Source organism: Salvelinus fontinalis, chromosome 20, assembly GCF_029448725.1.
Source record: "Salvelinus fontinalis isolate EN_2023a chromosome 20, ASM2944872v1, whole genome shotgun sequence".
Classification (NCBI taxonomy): Eukaryota; Metazoa; Chordata; class Actinopteri; order Salmoniformes; family Salmonidae; genus Salvelinus; species Salvelinus fontinalis.
The window spans coordinates 28666465-28683786 of record NC_074684.1 but is presented as its reverse complement, the minus strand read 5'-3'; the positions used below and the strand labels follow the sequence as shown (position 1 = coordinate 28683786).

Here is a 17322-nt window from a genome sequence, read left to right as displayed (position 1 = left end):
GCGCCAGTAAAAAAATATATACTATTTTTGTGGGTGTGAAACTGGTTTATCTATCTTTTTGTAAATTCCACTTCTCAAATCACACCTTCCACCTACTCTTTGGCAATTTACACACTGCCACATTGCCTAGCAGCTAATGCAATGGAGGCAAATAGAGAAGTGTGATTGTGCCACCATCCCAACAATAATGCAGGAAATACTGCCGGCACTCTTCATTGATAAACGGATGGGTGGTCTTTCTCTCTGTGCTGGGTTTTGAATTCCTTTACACAAAGGGATCTTTGAAGATATTAAGACAATTTACAGTGCTTTCAGAAAGTATTCACACCCCTTACCTTTTTCCAAATGTGGGATTAAAATGGATTTAATTGTATTTTTTTGTCAATGATCTTCAAAAAATACTCTGTCAAAGTGGAATTATATATATTTTTTCATTAAACAGGAAATAAATACACTGCTCAAAAAAATAAAGGGAACACTTAAACAACACAATGTAACTCCAAGTCAATCACACTTCTGTGAAATCAAACTGTCCACTTAGGAAGCAACACTGATTGACAATACATTTCACATGCTGTTGTGCAAATGGAATAGACAAAAGGTGGAAATTATAGGCAATTAGCAAGACACTCCCAAAAAAGGAGTGATTCTGCAGGTGGTGACCACAGACCACTTCTGTTCCTATGCTTCCTGGCTGATGTTTTGGTCACTTTTGAATGCTGGCGGTGCTCTCGCTCTAGTGGTAGCATGAGACGGAGTCTACAACCCACACAAGTGGCTCAGGTAGTGCAGTTCATCCAGGATGGCACATCAATGCGAGCTGTGGCAAAAAGGTTTGTTGTGTCTGTCAGCGTAGTGTCCAGAGCATGGAGGTGCTACCAGGAGACAGGCCAGTACATCAGGAGACGTGGAGGAGGCCGTAGGAGGGCAACAACCCAGCAGCAGGACCGCTACCTCTGCCTTTGTGCAAGGAGGTGCACTGCCGGAGCCCTGCAAAATGACCTCCAGCAGGCCACAAATGTGCATGTGTCAGCATATGGTCTCACAAGGGGTCTGAGGATCTCATCTCGGTACCTATTGGCAGTCAGGCTACCTCTGGTGAGCACATGGAGGGCTGTGCGGCCCCACAAAGAAATGCCACCCCACACCATGACTGACCCATCGCCAAACCGCTCATGCTGGAGGATGTTGCAGGCAGCAGAACGTTCTCCGCGGCGTCTCCAGACTCTGTCACATGTGCTCATGTGCTCAGTGTGAACCTGCTTTCATCTGTGAAGAGCACAGGGCGCCAGTGGCGAATTTGCCAATCTTGGTGTTGTCTGGCAAATGCCAAACGTCCTGCACGGTGTTGGGCTATAAGCACAACCCCCACCTGTGGACGTCGGGCCCTCATACCACCCTCATGGAGTCTGTTTCTGACCGTTTGAGCAGACACATGCACATTTGTGGCCTGCTGGGGGTCATTTTGCAGGGCGCTGGCAGTGCACCTCCTTGCACAAAGGCGGAGGTAGCGGTCCTGCTGCTGGGTTGTTGCCCTCCTACGGCCTCCTCCACGTCTCCTGATGTACTGGCCTGTCTTCTGGTAGCACCTCCATGCTCTGGACACTACGCTGACAGACACAACAAACCTTTTTGCCACAGCTCGCATTGATGTGCCATCCTGGATGAACTGCACTACCTGAGCCACTTGTGTGGGTTGTAGACTCCGTCTCATGCTACCACTAGAGTGAGAGCACCGCCAGCATTCAAAAGTGACCAAAACATCAGCCAGGAAGCATAGGAACTGAGAAGTGGTCTGTGGTCACCACCTGCAGAATCACTCCTTTTTTGGGGGTGTCTTGCTAATTGCCTATAATTTCCACCTTTTGTCTATCCATTTTCACAACAGCATGTGAAATGTATTGTCAATCAGTGTTGCTTCCTAAGTGGACAATTTGATTTCACAGAAGTGTGATTGACTTGGAGTTACATTGTGTTGTTTAAGTGTTCCCTTTATTTTTTTGAGCAGTGTATTAGATAAGTATTCAACCCCCTGAGTCAATGTTAGAATCACCTTTGACAGTGATTACAGCTTTGAGTCTTTCTGGGTAAGTCTAAGCACATTGCACACTAGGTTTGTACAATATATATCCGTTCTTGAAAAACAAATCGTCAAGTTGGTTGTTGAGCATTGCTAGACAGCCATTTTCAAGTTTTGCGATAGATTTTCAAGCCAATTTAAGTTAACTATCTAGGCCACTCAGGAACATTCAATGTTGGCTTGGTAAGCAACTCCAGTGTGTATTTGGCCTTGTGTTTTAGGTTATTGACCTGCTGAAAGGTGAATTTGTCTCGCAGTGTCTGTTGGAAAGCAGGCTAAACCAGGTTCCCTCTCGGATTTTGCCTGTGCTTAGCGCTTTTACCTGACTTTTTATCCCCCCCCAAAATTCCCTAGTCCTTGCCAATGGCAAGCATACTGATAACGTGATGCAGCCACCACCATTCTTGAATATTTGAAGTGGTACCCTGTCATGTGTTGGCTTTGCCCCAAACATAATACTTTGTAGTCAGGACAAAAAAATGTATTTCTTTGCCACATTTTTTTTGTAGTATTACTATAGTGTCTTTATTGAAAACAGGATGTGTTTTGGAATATTTTTTATTCTGTACAGGCTTCCTTTTCACTGTTATTTTATGTTAGTATTGTGGAATAACTACAATATTGTTGATCCATCCTCTGTTATTGCCCAGCACAGCCATTAAACTCTAACTGTTTTAAAGTCCCCATTGGCCTCATGGTAAGGTCCCTGAGCAGTTTCCTTCCTCTCCGGCAGCTGCGTTAGGAAGGACGCCTGTATCTTTGTAGTGACTGGGTGTACACCAAAGTGTACAATTTACCTGCACCATGCTCAAATGGATATTAAATGTTTTTTTTACCCATCTAACAATCAATAGTCTTCTTTGCAAACCATAGGAAAACCTCCCTTGTCTTTGTGGTTGAATCTGTGCTTGAAATTCACTGCTTGTACAATTCTGTATGTGGGGTACAGAGGGGTTAGTCATTTCAAGATTGTTAAACACTTGTGCACGGTGAGTCCATGCAACTTATGGGCATAGTTAAGCAAATGTTTACTTGTGAATTTATTTAGGCTTGGTGTAAAAGGTTGAATATTTAATGACTTGAGACATTTCAGCTTTTCCTTTTGAATTTAATTGTTAAACATTTCTGAAAACATAATTTCACTATGACTGAGGTATTTGTGTCACTGTTCTACACACATTTCAATTTAATCCAGTTTAAATCCAGACTGTAATAACAAAGTGGAAAAAGTAGAGGGGTGTGAACACTTTCAAGGCACTGTAAATTCTGTAAGTAAAGATGGCATCTACTGCATTTTCCAATAGCAAAGCTCTTTTCTGTATGAAACAGGCAGTACTAGGTGAGATATATGGGCCAATATCCTACTGTGTTGTATGATGCAGCAGAGGGGAACCCTGCACTGTTAAAGGTGCCACATGGTCAATTGGACGCCTGCGGTGGCCATGAAGCGTTTATGGTGATACGGCCTCTGCAGAAATCAAGGCATTCAAACTTCTTGCGCTTTGCCAAGCAACGCAGAGCTGTTGTGAAGTGAGTGTGGTTGACATTTGGTCCTGTATAAACGGTCATGTCAATGCGTAGTTATACGGGGCCCCCTCCCCATTGTTGCAACATTTGTGGTATGGAGTTCAATTTGCACTCTACGCCTCCAGAGGCTCTGTGATTGTGTCAGACCATCTATATGGTGCCTCCACCTCATTTTCGGATTCAGCCTAAATTGGCTTTTAACTGGGAACGTAATGACATTAGCACTTCTGGAAATGTGTGGGCATTTCATATTTTAACCTGTCAATAGAGAATGCAGTCAGTGTTATCGCTGCACTTCAACCATAGATGTGTCCCCTGTCAATTCTACTCTAACTACCAACATAAATTGTGGTTATATGGTTTGTTAATTAATTTACTTTGATTAGTCTTATCAACATGCAGATTTTCCCCACTGTGTTACAGATCTTTTTGGGTTCTTCAGACACAAAGCAATGGGGATAAGAGGTTGCACTAAAAGAGCAAAGCCTAACTAACAACATCACTAAGCCATGCAAGACTCATAGATGACACTGGATTTCCCCACACATTATTCTTCAGTTCCAGGCTAGAGCAGATGCAGCCTGGGATCCCCAACACTGATTCACCCCCCCCCACTAGGTTGATATCCCGAGCGCGTTTCAGTGCCTGCTTCCGGAGACCCACTGCTCCGTGGAGAAGGCCCATGTTATGCCAGTCCAGTAGAAGCCAAGAGCAAGGAAAGCGTGTGTCTGTCAGACTGCGTTACACCAGGGCGACAGTGACGGTCAGCCCCGGGGCCCTAGTCAGAGTCGTTGCTACCCTCACTCCATCCCTCCTCCAGGAGCTTCTACCATGATGTGTCATGAAAAGAACAGTTACCCTCTCTCTCTTGCTCCCCCCCCCTTGGCATGCTGAAGCGTTTGGGTCGCACCATGTGACCGGTCATGTCCCATTAAGTTACTAAGTAGGATTACACATCTTATTACATAATTAAGTGAATATCCTCGTAATACACCATATTATGTCATTAGGCTTTCAGTGTCATGATAAAGTAAAGCATTTCCCCCTGCCTAACCCCTTCCCCCATTCCATATAATTTAGTCCTATATTTTAGAACCTAAATACTAATAGGAATGTGTATATGACGTGTCATTGATGCATACTGTCAAATGGTAAGCTTTAAGTTAAGTAAACATACTATTACGACTTTTCTATATTAGCTTGGGGCTGTTGGGAGAATCAGCATAGTGCTACTGTGCCAAACTGACATGCCTCTGAACTCGCTGCAAACCCTTTGAAGAAACAAGCTCCACTCAATGAACCGTAGCTGCAGTAGAACAGAGTGCAGGGGGAATCTGGGAGAGGTAGCTACACAGACTCCAGATGAGGGTAACAGACAGAACATTAGGACCCATCGGCTTTTTGTTATTGTCCCAGCCCCTCCTCTCCGGCGCCTCCCTAGTGCTGCAACTGATGATAAGACCTACTAGCACTGGCTCCTGTCATAGACGGTCAACTCCAGGCCTTGGTGACTATTGTTATAGGCTGAGGATGGCATAATTGGGGGATTTTGTAAGGCTAAGGCTGATCTAGCTGTTTTTTTTTGTGTTTCATGACTGCAATTCATTATATATTCTGCGGTGTCTGGGAGAATGTATAGTATGTAAAGTGTAACCTTAAAGTGATTTAACATAAGTTCCCCTGTTTAGGTTTTATTGTCCAACTCTTCAGATAGGCTTCATGGCTCTGAATCGATCATCATTATTGGGTTGTGTGTTTCTTGTTTTTGTACTAACGTGTAAGTACAAAAAAAACGTGTACTTTGCTCTTTATTTTTCTGTTATTATATATATAGCCTGATGCCTGGTCACTTTACCCTTCATGTACATATCTTCTTCAAATAGCTCATACCTTTGCAGGCGGCAGGGTAGCCTAGTGGTTAGAGCGTTGGACTAGTAACCGAAGGGTTGCAAGTTCAAATCCCCGAGCTGACAAGGTACAAATCTGTCGTTCTGCCCCTGAACAGGCAGTTAACCCACTGTTCCTAGGCCGTCATTGAAAATAAGAATTTGTTCTTAACTGACTTGCCTAGTTAAATAAAGGTAAAATAAAATTAAAATAAATATTGAATCTTTCCTGGTAGTTCCTGTATATTATTCCATTCTTGTGTATGATATTTTATTCCTCTTGTGTTACTTTCATTTGTATTATTATTTGTCAAATCTACTCTGCTGCATCATTGGGAAGGGCTCGTAAGCAAGAATTACACGGTTAAGTCTACACCAGTTCTATTCAGCACATGTGACAAATAAAATTTGAGTAGATTTGATTAGATTTAAGATATGTTATGTTTTGGTGTGTGATTCTTTCATTCAACACATGATAAAGCCTTTCTTGCAGCAGCAAGACATTAATGTGTTGTAGTAACCACCACGGTTTTAGACTAGAGAATCTGCTTGTTTAGATGCTTTGGGATGGATGATGGATCCTCTCCAAATGCATCTTATCCAAAATCCTCGTTCCATCTGCCAGCTAGCTCACAAATGGTCCACACAGCAGGATCATGGCACACAGCTGCACTGCCTCTACAGTTCTGTGTGTTGAGTGTGTACAGTATGTGTTGCGTAGCATGCAGGGTAAGCTATTCTGTCCACTCCACTCTGCACCAAGCACAGCTCACTGCCCAAGCCCTGTCCTTTTCTTCTTCACCTTTCCCAATTGCCTTGCTAAGGCAGCCTCTGAGTAAGATTGATAATACTTATAACATACATTGTAGCTTGGTGTGATGTAATCAAATCATTGTTTTAATAAGAGCAGTAGGTCTACATGATTGGATAGTAGTAATTTACTCAAACGAGTGCTTTGCAGGTAATTTATATAATGTTGCATTACAGACAGAAACAAAGATGGCAGACAGTAATTGTAATTACACGTGTATAGTCTTTTGTTGTGAGACGTGGCGTGACATGACCGTGCAGGTTCCCTGCAGGGATGTCTTTGAGCTGCCAGCCAAGCTTCAGCTGAATATAAATCAGGGAAAAGGTTTTCGCTGACGAGAATCAGCTCTACTGGCTGAAATTGTCTTGTTCATAGTGCTTTTAGGCTTTAATCCTCACCTCACCTTTAATCCTCACCCAGTTAAACTAATGAGGGCAATGGAATATCCTTGTTGCATAATTGAACATTTGATATTCATCAATAACCAATTTTGAAAGATTGGGACTATAAGGTTTTATCTGCAAAAATATAATTCTGAGATAATTGGCTATAACGTTCCAAACCCTCATTGGTTTGAATGGTGTCGGCAACTTAAAAACACACTGGATAAAGAAATTAGCCCTAATTGAGGTCAGTATCATTGACATCAGGTTAGGTCCTTATTAAAAGTGGTTGGATTAAATCTACTATGCAGCTTAAAAAGATGTGTTGTTTTTGAGGGGTTGCCCTTTAGGTTGTTTAATTGCGTTGTTTAAGGAGTCTGTCTTAACGTTGTTTATTTACGTTGTTTGAGGAGTAGACCTTTACGTTGTTTAATTACGTTGTTTAATTACGTTGTTTGAGGAGTCATCCTTTACGTTGTTTAATTACGTTGTTTGAGGAGTCGTCCTTTTAATTACGTTGTTTAAGGAGTCTGTCTTAACGTTGTTTATTTACGTTGTTTGAGGAGTAGCCCTTTACGTTGTTTAATTACGTTGTTTAATTGCGTTGTTTGAGGAGTCGCCCTTTACGTTGTTTAATTACGTTGTTTGAGGAGTCGTCCTTCACATTGTTTAATTACGTTGTTTAAGGAGTCTGTCTTAACGTTGTTTATTTACGTTGTTTGAGGAGTCGCCCTTTACGTTGTTTAATTGCGTTGTTTGAGGAGTCGCCCTTTACGTTGTTTAATTACGTTGTTTAATTATGTTGTTTAATTACGTTGTTTAATTACGTTGTTTAATTACGTTGTTTAATTGCGTTGTTTGAGGAGTCGCCCTTTACGTTGTTTAATTGCGTTGTTTGAGGAGTCGCCCTTTACGTTGTTTCATAGGCTTATCTTACCTGGTAAGTGAAATTGCAATTTGAAATAATTTAGTATGTCACAATATAATTAATTTCAATTTTGGCATATTACACAATGCTTCTATAACATTTTATTCTCTGTCCTTAGATGTGGAATTTTGCTGCATTGGTGTTAGTGGTGGCAGGGTCTGCTCTGATCAGTCAACCTGCTGTATGACCAATGGAGGATACGCCTGCTGTCCCTTCCCTGAATGGGTACGAAACTAATTTGACACCACTAGTGTAAATGTAGTTCTTCAATGGTGAAATAAACTTTTCGGTCAAAACGAAGAACCTCATCAGAGCTCACTGAGAGGTATTAGAGATTCATTACATATGAATTACAAGGTATTCACAGATCACCTCATAACTTTTATTTTCACTATGTTTGTAAGTAGTGTTGCTCTAACATAACCCACTGTTGCCTGTCTGGATACAGCTGCAACACCACGGAACAGATGTGTGTGAAATATTACCAACCATAGAGTAGTGTGCCCATGCAGAACAAGGTGGCTGCAGAGGAACCACGCTCTCCTGTCTTTCCCCCACTTGAGTCTGATATCATCCCAGAGCAATGCTGCAGCAATTCTGCAACAGTGGAGAGCTCTGTCTCTATGGTGCACTGTGATTGCTCAAATATCTGCCCTGCTGCCGTCACCCCGAGGGCGGGTGGAGCTACTGTCTATTTTCCCCTGTGAGTAGTCTTTTTGCTTGTATGTTGGCTTCATTGTCTAGTTCAGGGGTCTCAAACTAATTTCGCCTTCGGGCCACATTTGATCTTCTTCCCCAAAGTCCAGAGGACAGCATTTGGCCCACAGGGCTCAGATTCACAAAACCTTCTTAAAACTTCTTATGGTTGGGATCCCGTTAACGGGATCGATATGACAAGAGCCAGTGAAAGTGCAGGGCGCCAAATTCAAAACAACAGAAATCTCATAATTAAAATTCCTCAGACATACAAGTATTTTACACCATTTTATAGATAAAATTGTTGTTAATCCCACCACCGTGTCCGATTTTAAAAAGGCTTTACGACGAAAGCACACCATCTGATTATGTTAGGTCAGCAAATATTCACAGAAAAACACAGCCATTTTTCCAGCCAAAGAGAGAAGTCACAAAAAGCAGAAATAGAGATCAAATTAATCACTAACCTTTGATGATCTTCATCAGATGACACTCATAGGACTTCATGTTACGCAATATATGTATGTTTTGTTCGATAAAGTTCATATTTATATCCAAAAATCTCAGTTTACATTGGCGTGTTATGTTCAGTAATGTTTTGCCTCCAAAACATCAGGTGATTTTGCAGAGAGCCACATCAATTTACAGAAATACTCATAATAAACATTGATAAAAGATACAAGTATTGCACATGGAACTTTAGATAAACTTCTCCTTAAGGCAAATGCTGTGTCAGATTTAAAAAAAACTTTACGGAAAAAGCACACCATGCTATAATCTGAGTACAGCGCTCAGAGCCCAAACAAGCCAGAAGATATCCGCCATGTTGTGGAGTCAACAGATGTCAGAATAGCATTATAAATATTCACTTACCTTTGATGATCTTCATCAGAGTGCACTCCCAGGAATCCGAGTTCCACAATAAATGTTTGATTTGTTCCTTAAGAAGAAATGTATTCTTAACTGACATTTTTTTTGGGGGGGGGGGGGGGGCATGGCTACTTAGGATTCAGTCGCATGCTGTTTGTTCGTTGGCATTTATGTTATTAAAGGTGGTAGCACGTTGGAAAAGAACCTACGGATAAAAGTATTTTATAACTTAGATATAACCAAGGTCATTACATGGTTTTCGCGTAAGTCGGTTTTGCGTGTTTTGTGAATCTGGGCCGGTAATTTGAGACCCCTGGTCTACTGTAACTTTACATCTTGGATAACAGGATAAATATATATTGTAAATATATATTGTCGATATTCAGTTTTGTTATTAGGCTACTATGTAATTAATGCTTGCTACGTTCTACTTACATTAGTAACTACACAGTAAAGTTAGGCATATTTCTATAAACAGCATTGTTAAATATTTCTACTTAAAATGTGTAACATCAAAACATTAACTTGTATATTGCTGTTTCCTAGAGCGTGTGCTGTCTGGATGGTGTCCAGTGCTTTCCTTATGGTTATAAGTGTGACCACATGCACACTAAGTGTCTGAAGACCGACGGCCTGAGGTACCCCTTTATTCCGAGGCAGGCTCACTTCCTTCCTATGATCAAACTCACCAAGATATCCAAGCCGGATAACAAGGTCAACGACCAGGTGCCACAATATGTGCCAGACGTAACACATATAGTGTGTGAGCAGCTAGCACTGTTCACTTTCTATCAATACATGACATTTTGTCCACAGTTTATCATCAGTCATGACATCACATTCTCAGACAAAGGCACGCTGGATGTCAGCTTTATACCATTAATTGAATTGAGACATTGTTCCTGCTCACTGGTATTGTGTGGCTTTGGTGTTACCACCCTGAGAGTAAGATATTGAAGTTGCGATTTTCTCTTCTTTTAGCAGGTCCCATGGACACCACTTGGTTGCCGTTGACATTACCCAACATGGCTGAGTCATTCACTGCCACAGGAAATCAACTGACCTCCGGCTACAATAACCCGTTATGGCAAGGGAAACACTGGCAAATACTGTTGTCTATAGCCATCTAAGCCAAACTCACAAGATTTTCTTTTGAATTACATTTTGCCTAACTACTGAGATTGGGATTGTACACTTTTTGTGAATGCATTATATGTACACGAATGGGGAATCATGACCCCCTCATTGTTGATTTCATAAAACAGACAGGTCAATAAAATAAATGATAATTATTGTATCTACTGGCTACATTCATTAAGGGATGTAGGTTGGGGTTGTAGGGTAACATGGTATCAACATCTTGTACTGGTTTTTCTACCCCTGGTAACTAGCAAGTACTTCTACCACCAATTTAAAATGTTTTATGCAAATATAAATTATGCACATGGAATCAAATTATTTTTGGCTGCTGGCATCAAAACTGAAGCAGACTCCTGGGGGACCATGGAGACAGGAGGGACATCTGCTGTTGGCTACTGCATAAATGTTGGTCACCCCTAAGAATTGGGATTTGTTACTTTTATGTTGAAGTAAAACAATTATGCATAATTCTGGTTCTGGAAATAATAAAATAATAGGTAAACATTAATGCACTCAGTATATGGATGTATTACGCGCATTGCAACTAAATGCCCAGATTGTGCCTGCTTGACTGTCCTGATGCAACAAAGTATTAATTATGGCTAAACTCTGCCTACTTCTACAATTTATATTCTTAAAATTCAATGTGAAACCTAACCCTAACGACACTGCTAAACGTATGCCTAACACTAGACATAAATGTTTTTTCATACATTTTTACGATATAGCCAATTTTGCCTTTATGGCTGTGGATCCTAGTGGAAACCACTTCCCACCGGAGGCGTTCTCCCACGAGCAAGTGTGCTTGTTTGTAACCACGGCAACGTCGGTCGACCAAAGGCAAAACAAGGTAAGCTAGCTAGCTAACATGTCCACTCGTTATCAGATAAATAGAGAATTTGCAGCATTTAGGTAGCCATGCATTGCAGTGGTTAGCTAACGTTAGCTATACTGCTATGTCAAGTAACTTAGCTAGCTAGCTGATAAGTTACTAATTTAGTTAGGCTAACGTTAGCTCTCATGTTTGGAAGGGCTGATAATGCCAGCATTAGTTCAAGGTAGCTGATAGATAGGCCTAACAAGTTACAGAATCCCTGCTCAAAAGTGTTTGTGATATATTTCAATTAATGTGGCAGTAATACTATATTTTACTATGGTTTATTTGCAAACTCTAACATTGCATTTTGAGAATTCTCTCTGGTTAAACTCTGTTCTTATATTGAACAGGTAATTCCCCCCAAAATTCCCAAGCATGACTGCAACAATGTCCAAGTCTCCTGGGGCTGGCATGTATCCCCCAATAGCAAAACTCAACTTGGCTGCAGACCCCAGGAAGATGCGCAGGATCATTGCAGAAGATCCAGAGTGGTCCCTCACTGTAGTGCCCCTTTTATCCAACCTCTGCCTGCAACACATAGTGAGAAACTTTGAGGGTATGTTTTATTATATATGTTCTATGTTATTTATTCAGTCAATTAATCAAGTCAGTTGTTTATTTGATCACATAATTCAACCTCTATATCTTGGTCACAGAGAAGCCCATCCTGGAAGAACTTCTTCCCAGGCACAAAGACTATGTCCTGGAGAGGCTCTCTCCGTCCCTGCCCCTGCAGGTCACTGCCAACCTGATCAGCGACGACGGCTACTGGAAGCGCTGCTGCAAACAACGCTGGGGCCTGTGTGACGTCTCCTCATATGGCCACAGCTGGAAACGAATGTTCTTTGAGAGGCACCTGGAGAACATCATCGAGCTCTACATTCCTGATGCCACTGACCCCAAGACGGTGCTGGGCATGGTGCCTCTGTGCCGGAACTACGTGAAGAGGCTGGACATCTCACAGCTGATGCCGCCAATCAAGGAACCCCAGAAGTCAGAGGACGACGACAACTCTGACTCGGCCAGCGACATGGGCATGGATGGGCCATCCATGGACCACTTTGACTTTGGCATCCTGCTGGACAAGCTGAGCCATCTGGAGGAGTTTCACGTGGTCTACCGGGTCAAGGGATGCGGCATGAACTTTGAGTGGAACCTCTTTGAGTTCACCTTCCGCGACTGCGAGTCGCTGGCCAAGGCCTTGAAGTCCTGTAAGACCTTGAGGGTGAGTATCGATCGACTCCCTATCAGTGTTCACTGGCATGGTGCCCTTTGGCTTTGTTGCTCTGCTTTCCTATACAGGATGGAGTCAGGTTGTCTGGGGCATTTCTCTTCTGCTCTGTGTCATACACTTCCTCAGTAAGCATCCGTAACAAAGATTCTGTTTCAAATGAGGTGAAACAAACTGCAGTATCACAGACGTATTATAATTCTCTACTTACATCAAAGGAAGTACAACAATGCCTGAGGCTGAAACCCTAAACACCTTTCCTTATATGACACAACTGTTATTATGCTACAGCACAGGGATTCATTGCTTCTTGGCTACTTGGCATAACATAATACCACATAAAAAATTATGAGCTGGCGCACACCCAGAGCAAATTATTTAGTGTAGAGGTGCTGACTAATGGAAAATTAACTAAGCTATAAAAACAAAGAGAGTCGCACAATCCATATGTATATCCTCCCAGTCATTTATTGGGTAAAAAAACACCAAGGTTTCGACATCACTGTGCCTTCTTCAGGGTAATGTCATGAATGCTTGAACCAGGTTATGTAGACAAACAGTTAAATTAGTGCAACCAGTGACAATAGTGAGGGGTGTGTCGTAATTGCTAGGTTGATCAGAATGAATTGGGCAAAACTGTTAAAAGATAATAGCCCACATCATCACATTTTGTTCTATCAGAGGAAAGACTGACGTTTGATTCCAGCTTGCTATTTTATATATATTTTTTAACACGTAGATCTACCCGCCCCATACTATGCTATCGTCGCAGGTGCTGAGGATCCACCAAAGCAAAGTGGATGACGAGAAGTGTCGTCAGCTTGTGAACAACCTCCTGGACCACCCGTCCCTCAAGGAGCTCAACCTCTCCCACAACCTCATCGGGGACCGGGGAGCCCGGGCCATCGGCAAGCTGCTCAACAGGTGTGATTTTGTCAGGTTGCCTACCTCAACTGCATGTGTTCCCTTTAAGTGATAGTGCCAGAGAAGCCGGTGTTAGGAGGATATAATGGCACTGGTGTTGTTAGGCCCAAGATTAAGTCGAGGTCTGGCAAACCGTGCCAATATATTCTCCAAACACCGGCTTCGAGGGCATTATCACTTTTATACAACGGGTTTCCAACATATTCAAATAACGATTTACATATTTTAATTAAAAACTTTATTTTGATGCATGTTTTCATACTATTTCATCCTTCCCTTTTATCACATTTTCTCCTGTAATTATTGCTAATGAAATGAAACTAACCAGGAGTAAGCTGGAGAGCCTCACTGTCTACGACAACAACATTCGGGGGCCGGGGGCCCAGGCTATAGCCTACGCCCTGGCCAAGAACTCCAGCCTGCTGTCCCTCAACCTGCGTCTGAACCGGCTGGGGGACGAGGGGGGCCAGGCCATCGCCCAGGCCCTGCTGAAGAACCGCACCCTGAAATGGCTGCACCTGGGAGGCAACGGAATGACAGAGCCCACAGCCACGGTCCTTTCCCAAGTCCTGGTCCAGAATAATACGCTGAGGAGCATCAACCTGTCCTGTAACAGGCTGGGTATGGTGAGTGCTGGCGCTTACCTCAGACACAAACTACATCGTATGATCTGTCTGCTGTATTGTATAGTACTGTACTGTTTTAAAGGTTGGCATTGTTTTATTTTAGATCATTCAACTTTAGATTCAGTGAAACACATTACTGATTCAACATTTAACATATCACTAACTTAACAGAAAGTCAAGTTGTAATATGGTAGGCTTAACGAAGCATCCACGTTATATCTGCTGCAAACACCTTTAAGGTGGTACTATAGTTCAACAACTACAAATAACGGATCAAACATGCAACAAAGAGAGGGCATATTATACAGACTTGGTTCCAATGGGAAAGTAAACAGGCAAATGTTAGCTTTACAATCCAAGCTGTTTGCATCTTCAATTATTCATATGCATGCCAGAAATACACAATAATGGAAAGCTAAGTAGGAGCTGTTTTCCAATGGGATGTATTGTTCCCTCTCTCTCGTGCAGCTTCCCCTTTCAGATGTCAGTTTCATCCCAGGAAGTGGAACTGGAGTGCACAGGGTGAAAAATCAACCGCATAGCAAAACTGTCACGTGCATCAAAATGTCTGCCTGACCTTGGTATAGTGTACGCTGAAATAGAAAAACGCTCGTCTCAGACATGACAATAAAACACTGTTGACAGTACAATAGGCCATTGGAGAGACCTTGTATGACACTGTAGCCCACAGTACATTCAGCCAGGGGTTTCAAGGCATCCTTCATGTCCTATTACATACTATGTAGCCTTGACCCCAGCTGTTCCAAGTTTCTCCAGAGTGAGATTACGGTGTGATGTCAGGCAGTGTGAGAATCCTAACTCCCGCTTAATGCACTGATGTCAGTGGGAGACTAAGTGAAAATCTGACTTAAATAAACTATATTTTAGTGTTAGTCCACTGTTATTACAATCCTAAAAAAGTGTCCATGTCAGCTTTTCAAGATAGCGCACTTTCAGTGCTGAGCAAAAACTGTGGTGATGATGATGCGTATGGCATCATACAATGTCTGTGGTGTATTAACCAACTGCCGTGTGCATTGTGTTTTGTTTGTGTTGTCTGTGTTCATTCAGGATGGTGGTAAAGTGTTGGAGGAGGGCATGTGTCACAACAGCAGCATGGTGGAGTGTGATATCCGCCTGACAGAGGTGGGCCAGGAGAGCGACTACTGCATCAGCCAGGTGGTACGCAACAATCAGAACCAAGCACACAGGAAACACAACACAGAAGAGAACCTAGCCTAAACTTCAGAGCATTATTAAATACAAAGAAGAATCATCACTGAATTATCACAGTGAATTATTGTAATGTTTGTTTATGTGTCAATTAATCCCGTAAGGGATGGGTTGCCAGCTGGTGATTTGACATGAAAATACATTTTCATTCATTCATATAAACATACAGCCCATTTATGTTCACCAAAGTGCCACTTTGTCATATATTGTAGACAGGATGCCTACTATTTGTTTCATATCTGCAAAGTTATTAAATGTAGCGATGTCTGTAATGTGTTACCACTGAAATCAGAAGATAGCTAAATAGGCTACACCACTGTACCTTTGGCCCATGGAAAATAACCCCAGTTTATTAGGATGTAATAAATGGGCTTGGTCCGAAGGTCAGGGATGAATAGTGACATAGGTGTTATTTTGGGATGACTTCAGGTTGTTGAGATCCACCACTGAGCTATGGGGCACCTTCACTGTATGTAGGCTACTCATTGTTTGTATTCACTGTTTAGTAAATGTACAAAGTGGAGTTATATATTTAAGGAATAAGGCCCGAGGGGGTGTGGTATATGGCCAATATACCACGGCTAAGGGCTGTTCTTGTGTACGACGCAACGCGCAGTGCCTGGATACAGCCCTTAGCCCGTGGTATATTGGTCATATGCCACAAACCCCCAAGGTGACTTATTGCTATTATAAATGGGTTACCAACAATTAGAGCTGTAAAAATAAATGTTTTGTCATACCCGTGGTATACCACGGCTGTCAGCCAATTAGCATATAAATTAGGTTGGAAAGTTGGATATACTGGTAAATATAGGATTTATATTCTTTTACCACATGGGTTTCAGTGTGTACATGTTATTAGTCGTATGTAAAAAGACACATTATGTTTCAACAATTTTACAAGCTGTTTTATTGAGTTAGCCTTTTTCCACTTTAGATACACAGATTTGGTTTGCGGTCATTGTAACTGTATTATGCAACATCAAGGCAACATTGTGATATTGTCAATATACAGTTGAAGTCAGAAGTTTACATACATTTATGTTGCAGTCATTAAAACTCGTTTTTTCAACCACTCCACAAATTTCTTGTTAACAAACTATAGTTTTGGCAAGTCGGTTTGGACATCTACTTTGTGCATGACACAAGTAATGTAAGGGCTGTCGTTCTCCTCATCCTCGGACGAGGAGAGGAGAGAAGGATCAGTAGACCAAAATGCAGCATTAGGGAAATAAGCCATCTCTTTATTTGTAACGACGATGGCAACACGAAAAACAAAACACTTTCAAAATTACAAAACAAGAAAACGACGTAGACGAAAAACCTGAACATGAACTTACATAACTAACGTAAAACTCACGGACAGGAACAGACTACATCAAAAACAAAACGAACAGCCAAACAGTCCCGTATGGTTCATACATTCGACGACACAGGAGACAATCACCCACAAACAAACAGTGAGAACACCCTACCTAAATATGACTCTCAATTAGAGGAAAACGCAAAACACCTGCCTCTAATTAAGAGCCATACCAGGCAACCCAAAACCAACATAGAAACAGAAAACATAGACTGCCCACCCAAAACACACGCCCTGACCATAAACACATACAAAAACAACATAAAACAGGTCAGGAACGTTACAGAACCCCCCCCTCAAGGTGCGAACGCCGGGCGCACCAGCACAAAGTCCAGGGGAGGGTCTGGGTGGGCAGTTGACCACGGTGGTGGCTCAGGCTCTGGACGCTGTCCCCACACCACCATGGTCACTCCCCGCTTCTGTCTACCCCTCCCAATGACCACCCTCCAACTAAAACCCCCTAAATGAACGGCCAGCACCGGGAGAAGGGGCAGCACCGGGACAAGGGGCAGCACCGGGACAAGGGGCAGCACCGGGACAAGGGGCAGCACCGGGACAAGGGGCAGCACCGGGACAAGGGGCAGCACCGGGACAAGGGGCAGCACCGGGACAAGGGGCAGCACCGGGACAAGGGGCAGCACCGGGACAAGGGGCAGCACCGGGACAAGGGGCAGGTCCCGGCTGAGATACTCTGGCAGATCCTGGCTGGACGGCTCTGGCAGGTCCTGGCTGGACGGCTCTCGACGC

General features: G+C 42.6%; 1 protein-coding gene across 4 annotated transcripts; it reads left to right on the top strand.

Annotated features, from left to right (window-relative positions):
- The first annotated feature begins 1629 nt into the window (after window positions 1-1629).
- On the top strand, window positions 1630-16287 carry LOC129817653 (dynein regulatory complex subunit 5-like). 4 transcript variants are annotated; one of them, XM_055873114.1, is made up of 10 exons: window positions 1630-7627; window positions 7734-7840; window positions 8128-8318; window positions 9728-9819; window positions 10163-11171; window positions 11549-11754; window positions 11855-12423; window positions 13202-13353; window positions 13682-13979; window positions 15051-16287. In XM_055873114.1, exons 6-10 carry the CDS (start codon window positions 11574-11576, stop codon window positions 15219-15221), a joined length of 1371 nt encoding a protein of 456 aa, XP_055729089.1. In that variant the 5' UTR covers window positions 1630-7627; window positions 7734-7840; window positions 8128-8318; window positions 9728-9819; window positions 10163-11171; window positions 11549-11573; the 3' UTR covers window positions 15222-16287. The 4 variants fall into 4 exon arrangements, with proteins under 4 accessions (XP_055729089.1, XP_055729088.1, XP_055729087.1 ...); XM_055873113.1 differs by having other exon boundaries at window positions 8115-8318; XM_055873112.1 differs by having other exon boundaries at window positions 1630-6328; window positions 7734-8318.
- The last annotated feature ends 1035 nt before the right edge of the window (window positions 16288-17322 follow it).

What these genes read in the sequence shown, in the direction of transcription:
- LOC129817653 (XM_055873112.1), top strand. Translation starts at nt 11,574, where the DNA reads ATGACTGCAACAATGTCCAAGTCTCCTGGGGCTGGCATGTATCCCCCA. An exon ending in CATAGTGAGAAACTTTGAGG is followed by an intron (nt 11,755 to 11,854) that starts GTATGTTTTATT and finishes TCTTGGTCACAG; the next exon opens with AGAAGCCCATCCTGGAAGAA. An exon ending in AGTCCTGTAAGACCTTGAGG is followed by an intron (nt 12,424 to 13,201) that starts GTGAGTATCGAT and finishes CTATCGTCGCAG; the next exon opens with GTGCTGAGGATCCACCAAAG.